Here is a 16,242-nt window from a genome sequence, read left to right as displayed (position 1 = left end):
GGGCTGAAGAGGGAGAAAGGGTAGGGAAATAGGAATATGACAATGACATAATAGAATAACGAGGTCTAAACAGGCTGCACATGTTTAGACTCCTTTTACAGGAGCTGAAGCAGGGAGGGGAAGCTTTCAACCTCAATATTTCCATCATTCAGAAGAAAAAATGAAGAGGAGCAATTTTGTGCACTCCCCTCTTCAAAGCATCCGGATGCTGTAGGGCCCTCACTTGGTGAGGCTGGATGTCCTACAGATTGTGACCAGCCCTAGATGTATCTCTCAGAATCAGAGAAGCCAGGGCCAGTCCAAGCTGTGGGGTGAGAGAGGAGAGGGCAGGGTGGCATGTGGCTTATGTTCATAGCCCGTGCACTCTGGAGGGTGATGGGGTGCCTGTGTAGTCATCCTTTATAGATGCTGTGGAGCTGGAGAAGTTTCTGAATGGAAAAAATAAAATCACAGTCCTCCTTTGTAGGACTTGTTACATATGTGGGGTGGGGGTGGGGTGCAGAAGATGGGTCAGGAGGGCTTTGAGGAGCTAGACTGAGGAGGAATGGGGGCTTTCTAAGTATCCCTGTGGCAGTAGAGCTGGCAGCCTGGGCAGAAGTGAGCACCACATCACCCTGGCATCTTTTGGGTATTGGACCAGGAGGCGGGAACAAGAGACTGGGTTTTGTTGTTTCCCCAGCTGTAGAGCCACCTTCCTAGCCCCCTATTTCTGTGGCCTTAAGGCCCCTCTGACATGACCTGTCCACCTTTCTTCTCACAGACATTGTGCCTGCAGTGGGGCACCTCAGAGGGTCTTGCCTGTCAGTTGACCCTGCCCGTGGAGAGCAGCAGGGAGGCAACGGGGAGGAAACAGGACAGGTTCTTCACTCTCAGCCATGAGAGCCCTCCAGCTTGACCCTTCAGGATAGAACTTGCAATTAAGAGCCAAACTCTTGTCTGGTTTGGCAGTCGTGAGTCCTTTTATGTTCTTGGTGAATGCTAATGTTTTCCCCTTGTGTTTCTGTTTCAAAGTGCCTTCATTCCCCCCACTCCCATCCACTAAAGCTTTGATTAATAAAAAAAAAAAAATTCCGTTGGATGAGGCTTTGCTGCAAACTTTTTCCCATTTAATGGATGTCTGAGTTGCCTTAGAGGTGCACAAGGATCTAAGGCTGGGGTCTGGAGGGCTTGGACCAGGAAGAACATGGCCTGCGGCCTGGGCCCCATCAAGCTCTCTGCAGAAGCTGGGCTGGCCCTGGCACTGTGGGGCCTGCCTGCCCTTGACCTTGCCCCCTGCACTGGCAGCCATTGGAAACAAAAGCCATCTCAAAAGCTCACTCCTGAGGCTGGGGCTGGAAGGGGACTTACCTATACACACATCAGGTCCTGCTTGCAGAAGCCCCTTCTCCCTGGAAGACAGCATTTAGAAGGAGTGAGAGCCATCTATAGAATTTAGAGCATGTCTCTCAGTGGCCTCTGGGCCTCTGGGAATAACATCTCATGATAGAACTAGACACGTCATCTGGGGGTTCGTTTGGGTGAAGTGAGGAGTTGGACTCATTGAGAACAGCAGCTACCATTGGATGGCTGCCCACCTGTGTGCCAGACCTGTGTGCTAATGCTGTCTCCAGTCCTCATCCAAACATAGCAAGGTCAGGGGCATCATGCCCATTTTGTAGATGAAGAAGCTGAAGTTCAGAGAGGCACAACCTGCTCCAGTGGTGGAGCTGGGATTTGAAACCAGGTCACTGCATGCTGGGATCATCTTCCCAAGAGGGTCTGCTGCTCTTGGTGTCAGGATCGCCTAGGTGCTTGTCAAAAAGCTGTTTCCTGGACCGCATCACAAACCCACAGGAGCAGGGCCAGTGCCTTCTTTCTGGCCCCATCATCCTAACATCTTGGATTTATCACAAATTACCTATGTGCATACCCTACCTAGCTGTACCTCTTAGCTGCACTGTGCCTCTGTAGTCCAGTTTCCATACTATGTCCCTGGGTCCTCCATATCCACTGCCTTCATCATCTTAGCTGACCCCTGTCTCCTATCAGGACTTTGCTTTTTCTTCCCAAGACCACCTTCTTGATTTGAGCACAACTTTTCAACTTCGGCACTGTTGACACTTTGGGCTTGGTCATCTTCAGTGTTGGAGTGTGTGTGTGTGTTCATGTGTATGCATGTGTGTGTGGGAGGGGGCTGTCCTGTGCATTATGATCTGTATCTCTTGCCTCTGTCTATCACACTAGCACCTCCTTGCCATTTGTAGCCACCAGAAATGTCTTCAGATGTTGTCAAATGTCCACAAAAAGCAAAGTTGCCCCTGGTTGAGAGCCATGAGCTTAGTCCTCTGTGGGTCTGGCTTGAGCCAATACCTACCAAATGAGTAGGCTCTCCTTACCTCTGCCCTGGGCTCTGGCCAGCCACCTACTGTGCCCCCAGCCAGGCTTGGTGACTTCCCACTCCCCCAAGCTCCTGTGGCCTTGCTGCCTTGGTCCATGTGCTAATATTGCTCAGATCATGGGAATTCCCACCCTACTCTCCTCCGTGGAGTCCTGACCCTTGAAGCCCAAGTCTAGCGTGTGGGCTGCTTTGTGGCACAATTCCAGGGGGTACCTTTTGGTCCAAGAGATTGGTGCTCCTGGGAGCCATGCAGTATACATCTGAGCAGCTGGACATGACAGCCTATTCCAGTGTGCCACTTTCATGAAGCCAAGCCCTCCATGTTTCCCTCAGGCCTCCTCTAAAGGTAATACCTCATTACACAAGCAAGTAGTCACTGGCTATCTCTGGAGGCTCCTGTCCAAGCAACCTTTTCTTTGATAGGTCAGTACTGCAGGGAAAAGTGATGGCATAGCACCCTTCCCTGTCTCGCTCCTGTTCTCTCACAGCCAGACACTTGTGCACATGGGCAGAAAGTCCAAGGCTGGTCACAGAGCACTGAGCATACCCGCAGACCTCTGTGAGGGAGACACCGCAGTTTCTGCCAGGCTGTGTCAGGCTCTTATGTCCTCAGGTATATCCAGGTGAAAAGCGACCAGGCCCTAGATGGGTGGCCAGCACTGTCACTTTTTTTTCTGGGGTCAGGAATAAAGTTTGGGTAGTAGGAGGTGTGATGTGGCCCTGGCACAGCCCAGCACACAGTGAGTGCTCTATAAAATGTTTGCTTTTTAAAAATGAGGTATAAGCCAGGCATAGTGGCTCATGCCTCTGATCCCGGATACTTGGGAGGCAGAGATGGGGAGGCTTACTGCTTGAGGCAAGCCCAGGCAAAAGGTTCACAAGACCCCATCTCAACCAATAAAATCTGAGTGTGGTGGAACTCACCTGTCATCACAGCTATGCTGGAAGCATAAATAAGAGGATCATGGTCCAGGTGGGTCCAGGCATAAACATGAGACCCTATTTGAAAAATACATAATGCAAAAAGGACTGAAGGTGTGGTTCAAGTGGTAGAATACCTGCCTAGCAAGTGCAAGGCCCTGAGTTCAACCCCAGTACTGCCAAAGGAAAATAAATGAGCTGTAAATCTTAACAAGTATCAAGATGCTGGGGTGTGGGCAGAGCAGTTGAGGGAGTGAGAACAGTTTTGAGTATGGGATGCCCTGAGAGCAAAGGGGCTCCAGTGGCAGCTGGGGTGATAGGTGGCCAGTGATGCAGGGAGCAAGTGTTAAGAGGTAAAGAGGAGCCAGTGCCTCTCCTGAGGAGCAGCAGGAGGCCCCATGGGGAGGTGGGGAGGGTTCAGCTCTGATCGGCTCTGGCCTTGGAAGTGCCCCAGCTTGGACCCTGGCATGAGGATGGGAGGATGTGTAACCAAGTGGACTATAGTATCTCAGCCTCAAGACCTGTGCTGCATTCCTGGTTCCTGAGATCCTGGTCCCTGCCAGCCAGGGCAGCCTCTGTGGGCCAGCCTCTCCCCTTGTGCACCAGTCCCTCCCCTTGTGCTCAGCCTGGAGCTGGCACATCCTGACCTCTAGTCTGATGTTTCCTGTCTGCAGGCCTCTGTCCTCTGTAGCCCATGCCTCACACCCAACCTGTCACTCTTGCTCTGTCTGTTTCTCTACACTTGATTGTGACATCTGTGTGTGAACTTAACTTTCCTAGAGGGAATTGCATTTGAGTCTGGTAGCCTTCTTAGGAAGTCGTACCCTGTTGTCAATTAGGGAAATTGTCTTTTTGCCTTGCCAATGTGCTAGTGGTAATGGCTGACTTACCAGGACTTCCTGTCTGTTAATTTCATGCTCCGATTTAGGTTAGCCCCTTATTGACCTCTTCCTATTTCCCAGTCTCTGTTAGGAGTCAGGGACAGAGCCATAAATAGGACATAGTCCTCAGCCAAGGAGTTTGAACACAAATAATGATAGCATGATGCACTCACAGAATTATTCATTTTACCAAGTACTGTGAATGCCCTAAGCAAGTGTTAGTTGATTCTGTCTTTTTGGGAAAAAAAAAAGTAACGGGGAAGCAATGTTTGAAAAAGACTTTGAAGGATGAGCAGGAGCTTGCTACAAAAAAAAGCAGGTTTACATTCTGTGTTGAGACCGTTGGACAGTTTTTCTATTGTCTTCCCCTTATTCCCTATCCATATAGTTTGAGATAGTTGGAAAGATGTTTTTTAAGCTATAATCGCACACAGATCACTTGAGGACCTTGTTAAAATGCTAACCTGATTTGGTGGGTCTGGGATGGGATCCTAAGAGTCTGCGTTTTGGCGAGTATACAGGTGATGCCATGAAGCTGGCTCCTTACCACTCTGATTAACCAAGCTTTAAGACATTACCTCTTTTTCCAGAGCACACTTTTTCTTCACACATGTGGCCCATATCAGAGTCTCCTCAAAGGATGTGTATGACCTAGTAATTTGCAGTAAGATGTGATTTTTCCACAGACTGGAGCCATGAGTCAGACATTTGACCAGGGCCACAGTGTAGCCCACATATTTGGGTCTGCATCCCAACCCTGTGTTATGTGGAGTGACCATACATGTGTGACTTTTAGGAAAATCACAGTTGTAAAACTGTGGTCTTTCTAATGAAAGCATTCTATAGTATGTATTGGGACTCCATTTTTTTTTTTGGTGACTTTTTTTTTTTTCCAGTACAGGGGTTTGAACTCAGGACCTCACACTTGCTAGGCAGACACTCTACCACTTGAACCCCTCTGCCAGCCCTTTTTTGTATTGAATATTTTTCGAGATAGAGTCTTAAGAACTATTTGTCTGGGCTGGCTTCCAACTGCAATCTTGATCTCTGCCAACCAAATAGTTAGGATTATAGGTGTTAACCACTGGTGCCTGGCCAGGACTCCATTTTTATATAAGCATACATCTAAAACTTAAAAAGACCCCAAAAGGCTTTTGATAGAGTGGTTGCCACATGCCTCCCAGTGCTGTAGCAATAAAGACTTGCACCCAAATTCCTCATAGCCCAGGGGAGCCCTCACCCCAAGTGACTGGTTTCTCTTCTGAGGGGACCCGACTCAACTAAGGATGCAGTGTGTGTTCAATTGTGTGTGAAACACTTTCATTGTGAACAGCACAGCTGGGAGGGGCGGTGGCCAGTTGCCCATCAGCTGTCCCAGCTAATTTGGGCCTTCAGTGCTGGGGTGGAGGGAATAGGGCCAGGAAGTTGGAATAGGAGAGTTCTTGGGGCGTGAGTAAAGCTGGGTTGGTAGGGACGGAATGCCGGTGCATACCGTCCTCCAGTGGCCCTGGGCCCTCTGCCCTCTATGAATCACTGTGCTAAGCTGAAATACACAGTAGATGCTCCTCTCTGGGGGAAAATTGCCCAGCAAGTGATGTTAATTGGTCTTTGGTTCATGGCTACTTCTGCTGATGCCCTCTGCTTGGCATATAGGAACCCCTATTTGAAGGTCAGCCCCATCCCCAGCCCTGCACTGCCAGCTGCTCCCCCAGGTGCTGAGATCCCAACTTCATACTGGGCTGGCCTTCTACTTCTCTCTCTTCACCCCCAGTTTGTGAGCCCCTTGAGGGCAAGGACGCCATGGGTTCATTTACATCCCTAGCACCAACTAGTGCCTAGCATAGAGGAATTGGATGGGAGGGCCCAGGAAATGGCCCAGGCAGGAGGCCAGCAGCCTTAGGGCAGGAGGGTGAGCCAGAGCCTCCCGCTCACCCTCTTTACCCAGCAGGACTGGCTGTCACTGGCTGGCAGCCTGGGCACAAGCTCAGGGCCTTCTCATAGGGGAAGGTGTGAGCTCTGTGGTGCAGTGGGAGACACATAGTGTTGGAACTGGCTCTTCTAGCGAAGACCCCAAGGCCCTGCTCTGGCCTTTGACTGCAGCAACTCTCTCTGTTGGGTTTCTTAGGTCCCAGAAAGCATAAGGTTTCCCCGAATGGGCTACTTTTTGGGGGCGGGGGGCTTGTCTGGGGTTTGAAATCATGTGCTCTACCATCTGAGCCACACCTCCAGTCCTCTAGTTTCTTTTTTTGTCATAGCAGCCAATCTCAGGGCTTTGGGTTTTGATTTTCTTTTAACTTTTGAGAATGGCTAGAGAAAAGGGGGCTAAGGACTATTTCTTTAACTGACTTGTGATAAGTCCACAACCGTGAACTTGAATAAATTGCTACAGATGGTTATGTCTCTTATCCATTCATCATAATCATCATCAGAATGAACATCATGCCATTTGCAAAGTCCTTCTACACTGTCTTTTAAAAATCTTTCCATTTTCTCAGTGTCCCGTGTGACCTTCATTCTGGGTAAGGAAACCAATGCTTAGATAGTAGATGGGGCTCACAGAGTGACCAGTTGGATGAGGGGCTCCAAGGGTTTGCTGGGAGTCCTGTGATCTGGGCTCCTCTCCTCCTCTGAGCCAGTGTTTGTTGGCCTCCTCTTGTGCCCTGGGTGCCCTCCCAGGTGGCCTCAGTGAAGTTTGAAGGCTGCAGACCCAACGGACCTCTCTGCAGCAGCTCCATCCTGGCTCAAGGGACTTGCTTTGTTCTGCACTGATTCCATGATTGCTCTGTGCTATGGAAAACATGGTGAGGAGGCCAGTCTTACCTGGAGCTTGGGAGCTGGGATGTCCCTGCAGAGAAGCCAGAATGAAGGCCAAGCACCTGGCCTCTGAACATTTGCCTCGAGCACTCACTGGATGTGGCAGCTCCTTGGGCTGAAGTGGATGCGCTGAGAGGAGCTCAGCTATGAGCACTGGACCTGGAGACAAGACCTGGGTCCTGAGGGGGTGGGACCCCAGTGTCCATTCTCAGTCTTCTGCATTCAACCTGAAGGCAGTGACCATGTCTAACTCACCTTTCAGAACACCAGGGGATTCACGGCCATAGGACTTGGGGCTGGAAGGTGGAGAAGACGATGTTACAGGTATGAGAGACTGCAGCTTCTCCTGCTGGCAGGGGCGGGCTAGCGCATGAGCTGAAGCCGCCTTAGCCCTTCTGTATGGACACGGGCCCTGAGAGCTGTAGAGCCAGATCAGATACTTCAAGGACTTCGAGGAAGCCAGCATAAGCAGAGGCGTTCTTATCTAATGCTAGCTTTGTTCCTTTCAGGACACAGACTTCCTCTGGCTCTCCTGCAGGGTAGCCCATCTTGCAGTCTGCTTAGGCCTGTCTGCAGGCCTTTTGAGCTAGTACAAGCATCTGCATATTGGCTGACCTTGGTGCCATGCAGCCTGACCCAAGAGCCTCACTGAACAGACCCTGTCATAGGGCAGTGAAGATTCCAGAAGCCCAGCCTACATTCTGAGACACACCCCAGCCCAAAGGCTGTCATCTCTCCTTTGTTTCACACATAGGGTGCTGACTGATGAGAAAAATAACATTTATGGAGCACTTATATGGCACTGCAATAATGACAATAGCTGAGCTGTGTGTATCCTGTTAACAGGGCTAGGAGTCCTGCAGGTCATGCAACAATCCTGTGAAGTGGCTCTTTTGTTATTTCCACCTCACAGGCCAAGGACCTGAGGTTAAGTGACTTCCCCAAGGATGCTCAGCTACCAAGTGGTGGAGCCAGGATTCATGCCCAGGTCTGGGTCACTTAAAAGGGACCATATGATTCTGCTAATCGTGGCATTGGGAGAAGTACTCTGAGTTTACCTGTGGTCTGCACCCTCTCCCCTTCAGTGCCCCTCCATGCCTGCTTTTTAACATCTGTCCCTCCTAGAGGCACCTTTATCAAGATCAAGGATTGCCTAACTTCTTCTGTAAAGGGCTAGATAGAAAACATGGTAGGTTTGTAGGGTATAAGGTCCCGTTCACAGCTACTTAGTTTTGCCCTTGTAGTGTGAAAGCAGCCGTAGACAGAATGTGAATGAATGGATGGGCTGTGCTCCAGTAAAAGTTATTTATAAAAACACAGCAGGCCAGCTTTGGTCTGCGAGCTCCACTCTGCTGACTCCTTGTCTGGAAGTCCCGCTTCCAGGGAGTCAAGTCTTTGGATGATTAGGATATTGAAAAATTTTAAAAAGAATTGGAATGTGCCTTTACTGCTGTCAAGTTGACAGGAGCAGGATCATGCTCCCAGGAGCCCAGCCAGGACACACTGATCATTTGCATTTGTGGCCGCCAGGTGGGAGCAGAGGTGCTGGCCCTGGTCCAAGCCTGTCCGGCCCAGGGAGGTCACTCAGAGGCAGACAGGCTTGTGTAGCTACTTAGGAACTCATTGATTTTTGATTTTTGCTCTGCAGTGTTTTGTTTTTTCTTTGTTAAAGAACGAGATAAAAAAGTTAGAAGATCCAAATGTAAAAAGTAAAGCAAATAATTTAAATGAACTGGTAGGATTTTACAGATTGAATATGTCTTATCTGCATGCATGAGACAGGAAGTGTTTCAGATTTTGGATCTTTCTTGGGGGGGGGGGTAGCTGGGAATATTTGCATGTCCATAATGAGGTATCTTGCTGATGGGATCCAAGTCTACAAAATTCACTTATGTTTCATGTACACTTTATACACATAGGCTAAAGCTAATTTTGTATAATATTTTTAGTGTGGCTATATTTAGTCTATGACCTGTCACAGATGTAGCATCATATCAGGACTCAAAAACTTTCTGATTTTGGAGCATTTGGAATTCTGGATTTTTAAAAATGGTATTGGGGATTGAACTCAGGGCTTTGCACTTGCTAGGCAGGTTATTTATCATTTGGGTCACTCGCCAGCCCTTTTTGTGTTGGTTGTTTTGAGATAGGATCTTGCTTTCTGCCAGGCAGCCTAACCACGATTCTCCTATTTATGCTTCCCACATAGCTGGGATGACAGGCACATGGCACCTTGCCTTTTTTTTTTTTTTTAATTGGTTGAAAAGGGGTCTCAAGAACTTTTTGCCCTGGCTAGCTTCAAACCAAGATCTTCCTAATCTCCACCTCCCAAGTAGCTAAAATTTTAGGCTTGAGCCACTGTGCCCAGATGAAATTCTGGATTTTCATAATTTTATAAAACCAGGTCCAATTTGATACCTTTCTGATCAAGTGTGATATTTCCTTCTATTTTATTTCATAGCTTTATTCACCTCCATTCTTCTCTTTGTGTCTGAGAGTATACTTCTTGATCACTTTTAACAATTTTGACTTTCACATGTTGATTTTTACCTCTTTTGTGATTTTGAATATATTGTATTTTAGTCCTGTGGGTGAGCTCAAATTTAACTTTAAAATATTCTAACAGAATTTCTTAAGTTCATCATTTTACCCATCCAAATCAAAGCAATTTTTTAAAAATTCTTTTATGAAAAGCAAGGAATTCAGTAGTATTGGCTTTTTTTTCTTTCATTTTCCCTCTTTTCTGTTCTTTACTATTGCATTAGATCCCTCTCCTTTGCTTTCTAAAATTTCTCTTTTGTCAGACTTGTATTTTTGTCTGCTGTGCGTTGCTTTTATTCCACCAGCTGAACCAGTTAATTAGGCCAGCAGTTCTCTAACTTGCATGCAGGTCAGAACCCCTCAGAGGACTGAGCCCCAGTTCCCCAGGGTGTGACTGGGTAGTTCTGGAGTCAGGCCCAAGAATGTGCATTTCCAGCAAGTTCTTAGGAGAGGCTGGGCTCTGGGGACCAACTTTGAGAGCCACTCACTTAGACTTACTGACCGCCGCCCCTTCTCCCTTTGATGCTCAGGGACTGCAGACAAATAGCTCTGTTCTCCCCACTGACAGCCACGTCTAATCACAATGGCCTCACCGGGTTAGCTCCTGAGTTCTGGAATTCGTTTTGGAAAATTTTGCAGAAGAGACCAAAGACTGGTGGATTTTTCCAGCCTTCTTGTCGTTGACTTCACTCAGGAGGAAGGGGCCATGAAGGGAGTTCTGGCTTATGTTGTTTTCCCATGGGTTTCTGGAGATGTGGCTTCACCTGCTCTGTTGCCAGGAGATGTCTGTAGACTCTCAGGTGTCTGATAAGAGCTTATCAGATTTAAGACCATTGAAAGAAACCAAGATTTTTCTTTTGTTCCTCCCTACCTGAAAGTACCTTGGATTAAGATTTTTTTTTCTTTATGGTGTTCCCTATTTTGTTTACTTTCATGTCCTCAGCACCAAGCCTGTTACCTGACACATAGTTCTGATAGCAGCCAGCATTTATTGGGCAACAACTATGTCCCAAGCACTCTTTAATCCTTGCAGCTTCCCAGGTGGTGTGGGTGCTCTTACTAACCCCACTTAACCCCTAGGGAACGGGAAGTCTCTGGTGCAATTAAACTAATCAGTCATGGGTGGGCTAGAATGTAATGGCAGTCTGTAGCTTCCTCTGTGCCCTTCCACTTTGTAAGCCACTGGCACTCAGCATGGCTGGATGAGTGATGGAGGAACAGGTGGCCATGCATACAGCTCCTGTTGAAGGCAGCCAGCTGCAGCACCTGGGGACGCTTTGGCTGAGAGAGAAGGTGGGACAGTTGCAGGGCTAGACTGAGCCCAGGGGGACAAGCAAGCTGTGGGAGGAAGACAGACACACTGTGCCTCTTTCAGGCCTATCCTGTGGTACTTGGAAAAGTGGCTGCTGGGGAAATGGTGGCTAATCCTGGCAAGTCTGGGAAGGCCTGCCCGTGACACCCTCCTGTCCCTTCCTCTGTCCTGCAGCCTCAGCCTTCATCATTGCCATGCTCCTGGCCAGCCTCAACAGCTGCTGTAACCCTTGGATCTACATGCTCTTCACGGGCCACCTCTTCCGTGAACTTGTGCAGCGCTTCCTCTGCTGCTCCTCTGGCTACCTGAAGGGCAGCCGGTCTGGGGAGACCACGAGCGTCAGCAAGAAGAGCAACTCGTCCACCTTTGTCCTGAGCCACCGTAGCTCCAGCCAGAGGAGCTGCTCCCATCCGCCTACGGCATGACCCAGGCCTGGGCCATGGCGGCCTCCTGAGGCTCGGGGTGCACTGACACGGGCAGTCCGCCCCTCAGTGGCCATGCACAGATGTGTATAAGGTGCCTATTAGTTTGTCCCCTCCACACTCCTTGGGGCGGCTTGGGTGCGGGGCAGATTCTGGCATGGGTGGGGGAAAGGGTCTCTCAGTGGTGGGAGATAATAGGGTGACCCAGCCATCAGACAGTCCCCTGGGCCTCCCCTGGGCTCCCACATGTACTTCTGCTATCCTGGATGGGGGGGTGGGTTCTTTTTCCCCTGGACCTATACTTTCACTCTTTTTTTACTCTTTATTCTGGGATCTTGTGAAAGATAGCTAGTCTAGGGTCAGTGATCAATTGAGTCAGAAAACCCAGTGTTCTGGGCTTGGAATGAGTAGGGATGGGACTGCAGATGGGAAAGGTGGTGCTAATTTCCTCCTGACCTCAGAGAGCTTTTGCCTTTGAGTGACCAAATCTTAGCATCCCTAGGTACCAGTGTCTCTGAAAGTATCCCTAAGAGCAGTGGATTGCCTGTAAGACCATCTGGCACAGGGAGCCAATGAGAAATGTTTAAGAAGCTAATGTTTGATGAGCATTGGGAAAGAAAAGGAAATGAAAGACATTCAGATTCAAAAGGAAGAAGTAAAGCTATTTGTAGATGACACTATTTTGTACATGGAAAATCTTAAGGATTTCACACACACATACACACACACACACACACATATACACACATGCCTGTTGGAAATGATAAATGAATTAATCAAGATTTCAAAATACAAGACTGATATATAAAACCCATTGTATTTCTTTATAATACTGATGAACAATAGGAACATGGAATTAAGAAATAGTTCCATTTATGATAGCATCAGAAAAAATAAAATAGGAATAAATTTAAGACAAATGTTAAGACTTAACTCTGAAAGCTACAAAATATCACTGGAAGAAATTGAAGAAGACTTAAACGAACAGAAAGACTTAACATTGCTAAGATGGCAGTACTACCAAAATTGTACAGACTTGATGCAATCTTATCAGATCATAAGTTGGCTTTTCTTTTCTGAAATTGATAAGCTGATCCTAAAATTCATAAGGAAATTCAAGGAACCCAGAATAGCCAAACAACAAAACCTGGAAAGAGAAATACAAAGTTGGTGGATGCATTCTTCCTGATTTTAAAAATTACTATTAAACTGGAGTAATCAAAACAGTGTGGTAGTGGCTTGTGGACAGACATATATACAATGGAATAGAATAAAGAATACAGATAGGGACCATTACATTTCTGGTCAATTGATTTTTCAATCAGAGTGGCAAGACAGTTCGATAGGGAAACAATAGTGTTCTCAACAAACTGTGCTCCGTGTGTACATGGGAGAGAATGAAGCTGGACCCTTATTCTCTTCTCAAAAATGCACCTAGAATGCATCAAAGAACTAAATGTAAAGCTAAAACTATAAAATTCTTAGGCAGAGATCTTTGTAGCCTTGGGGGAGGCAATGGTTTCTTAGATATGACACCAAATACACAAGCAACCAATTTGGACAAATTGGACTTTGTCAAAAATTAAAACTTTTGTGGTTCAAAGGACACTACCCAGAGAGTGAAAAGATAACCCACAGGATGGGAGAAAATATTTGCAAATCATCCATCCGATAAGGCACTAGTGTGTGTAAAGAACTCTTACAATATAATAAATAATAGGAAGAAAAAGAAGCCAATGTAAAAATAGGTAGAAGATTCAGATAGACAAGTGGCCAATGAGCAGCTGAACATTACTATTCTTTAGGGGAATGTAGTGAAAACAGCACTGAGATTCCATTCACCCACTAGGATGGCTACAGTCAAAAGTATGGACAATAATAAGTGTTGACAAAGATATAGAGAAGCTGGATACCACTCACATTGCTGGGAGGAATGTAAATGATACAGCCCTGTGGAAACGTTTGTCAGTTCCTCAAAAGATAAACCGAGTTAATGTAGGACCCAGAAACGCCACTCTTAGGTATTTATCCAAGAGAAATGAAAATGTTCTTTTGCAACAAGACTCGTACACCAGTGTACATTGAATTATTAGCCTCAAAATGAAATACCCAAAGCTCTACCAACTGATGAATGGATAAATAAAACAGCTACACAATGCAACATTATTCAGCCTTAAAAAGAGAGGAAGTACTGTTAATTATATAACACAGATGAACTTTGAAAGCATTATGCTAAACAAAAGAAACAAGTTGCAAAAAGCCACATATTGTCTGATTCCATTTATGTGAAATGTCCAGAATAAGCAGATATCTAGACATAGGACTTAGCTTCATAGTTGCTAGGGACTGGAATGGAAAGTGAAAGGAAATGGAAAATGACTACGACCCATGGGGTTTCTTTTTGGAGTGATGAAAATGTTCCGGAATTAGTGGCGATGGTTTACAATTTTGAGAAATATTAAAAACCACTGAACTGTTGCACTTCAAAACAAAGAAATGTTCAACAGCTGAATTCAGAGAAAACCAATATGATGGATGAATTCCTGGGAATCTCTTACCTTCCCCAGCTCTTGTTTCTTATGTGACTCACCACTTCCAAGTTTCTGCAAGAGGGCTTCTTCATTTTGGCCAACAATAGCAGCAGTGATAACCCCCCTGGCTTTAATCAGGCCCAAAGGATGCCTTGTAGCCTCAGACCATCCTGTCCTATTTAGAGCAGCAGTTCTCCAGGAGCCTCAAAGGTTTTGATTGCCTGGTAAACCTGTTTCCAGATGTCCTTTTGGCCTTGAGGGTAGGACATGACCACATGACTGGGTCTCAGACATACCTTCACTCATAAATGCAGGACACTAGTGACCAGAGGTTTTTCTGTCTGGGACTGGTCAACTTAGTGCACTCTGGGGCATCTTTTTACTATCCAGAACCATTTTGGACTTACTGAGATACAGCAAGAGCCCTTCCTAGAAGCTTCAGATCCGCTCTCATCACAACACACTTTCTTCTTCTATTTCTTCCACAGTGCAGCACAAACACAAGCATATATGCATGCATACAAACACACATATACACACAGAGGCACACATGTATACACACACACACACACACACACACACACCAGTATAGTCTAGATGTTTTGGGGAAAGATACGTATTGCAATGTCTGTGTTCAGCATTTATGAATTCAGTACAAGATCTTCAGTACTGTGGAGACAGAAGGTGGTGTCATCTTTGGACTCAGAGGCATTGCCACTGGTACTGTGACACACACTCAGGATGTCACTCCAGTCAGTCCCTGCTCGTTGGGAAGCCAGAAGGATGTTGGGGGGGTCTGCACATTCATGTCCTGGAACACTGGGTGCACACGCAGCAGAGGTGGGGTCTGTTAGCATCTGTGCCACATAAATGCCCTGGTCTCTGCTGTTTCCTGAACAGTTCCATCCTTGGAGCTTGCTCAAGATCAAGGTGATGGTGACTCTCAGTAGATTTTCTGATCAGGGTCACAGCCTCCCAGGAGCCCTGGAGTTGTGGAAGTTTGGGCCTCAGAACTGACTGGGATGCTGTCATCATGCATGTCTTTGTGTGAAAGCTCTGGGAATGTCTCATGGCTCTGACCATTAAAAGTGAATGTGTGGACTCTGAGCCTCATTTATTTAGGCCCTGAAAAATATCTGCTACATACAGTCCCCTTTTGGGATGAATCTATGGGTCACCTCTTCAGGCAGCATAAGGCGACATAGTCCAGTCCACCTTTGATGAAGATCCTGGCTTTAGAGTGTTTCACCACCTCCATATTCAATTGCAACAAAATGCCATTTAACGTACAATGTGGATTCCTTGATCTTGTTCTACTGTGGTCACTTTCTGTGCTGCCCTCATGTCCTGTGCCAATTGGTCAGTGATGTGGCTAATCCTGAGATGTTTGTCTTATGAGATGCTTCACAAAAGGTGCACTTAATAAACACTTTTTTCATATGTTGCATTGCCTTTTCTCTGCCTTCCAAGAACAATAACCACAGATGGTGGCTTGATGGTGTCCGGTTCCCTGACAGAGCTTCGGGGTCATCTGTCTGCTAATGACAGGTGTGTGGTCTGTGCTGGGGGCAGAAGTGGGACCTGGTCCCATTCTCTGGAGTTCCAGGTGCACTCATTTGTCTGTTGGAAGATGCTCTAGGACCCTGGAACAAACCTCTTATGTGAGATACTCAAACCCACCATGGGCCAGCATCTAACTCTGGAGATTGTAGGATTCTATACTGTTACCTTGAAGAGACCTTAAGGATATCAGCCTTGAGACCACAGATGGATCGGTGTTAAAATGTAGATTTCTGGGCCTTGTTACTGAGTCAAGTTCAGGAGCAGAGGCCTTGAAATCTGTATTTTAGACAAAGGTGCCTGATGGTCATACAGCACTTACGAGAAACGGATTGTTTCCATCACACCTGTAAGTGTGCTGCATGTGTCTACTGCCTCTCAGGGGGTTCCTGGAGGGGAAAGAACTCTTCAGACATACACACATCTCAGACATGTCATTCTGTAGTTCTATGACCTTCACAGGTAATCGAGCACCTACCATAGTCTGCCCTTAGAGAAAGAGTGGGCTTGAAAAACTGGAGTCCTGGCCCAGTGCAGTTGTACATGTACGAAGATGGGGAAAATCTCTGCACCCAAGATTCCAAATCTGAAAGTGATGGCCTAACGATTTTCAGGGTTGTTTGACAAGGCAGGAGGACATAAGTAATGTGGGTCTTAATCCTTCTCAGTCCACCTGAGAATGTGGGTGGGCTCAAGGGGAAAGCACAGAACAGCAGCTGGAACCACAGAGCTGACACTGGCTACCTGTGCACCTTTTGACAACTCTGCTGACCTCTCTGAGCTATAACTTTCTCCTCTGCAAAAACAAGAGTTGAATGATGAGGTGTTTAGGGGTAAAATATACTGATACCTGCAACTTACTTAAACATTAATCATTGATGGG

General features: G+C 46.9%; 1 protein-coding gene across 7 annotated transcripts in view; it reads left to right on the top strand.

Moving 5' to 3' along the window:
- Positions 1–15,236, top strand: part of LOC109688341 (oxytocin receptor) — a 95,696-nt gene extending 80,460 nt beyond the window's left edge. For all 7 annotated transcript variants that reach the window (XM_074044301.1, XM_074044300.1, XM_074044298.1 and 4 more), the window contains one exon: positions 11,021–15,236. In XM_074044301.1, coding sequence (XP_073900402.1) covers positions 11,021–11,271 — 251 coding nt within the window. In that variant the 3' untranslated portion in view covers positions 11,272–15,236. The remainder of the gene's footprint in view (positions 1–11,020) is intronic.
- Positions 15,237–16,242: the final 1,006 nt, after the last annotated feature.

Source organism: Castor canadensis, chromosome 10 (genome assembly GCF_047511655.1).
Source record: "Castor canadensis chromosome 10, mCasCan1.hap1v2, whole genome shotgun sequence".
NCBI lineage: Eukaryota > Metazoa > Chordata > Mammalia > Rodentia > Castoridae > Castor > Castor canadensis.
Note: the sequence above shows the minus strand (reverse complement) of the source record. Positions and strands in the feature narration are given on the sequence as shown.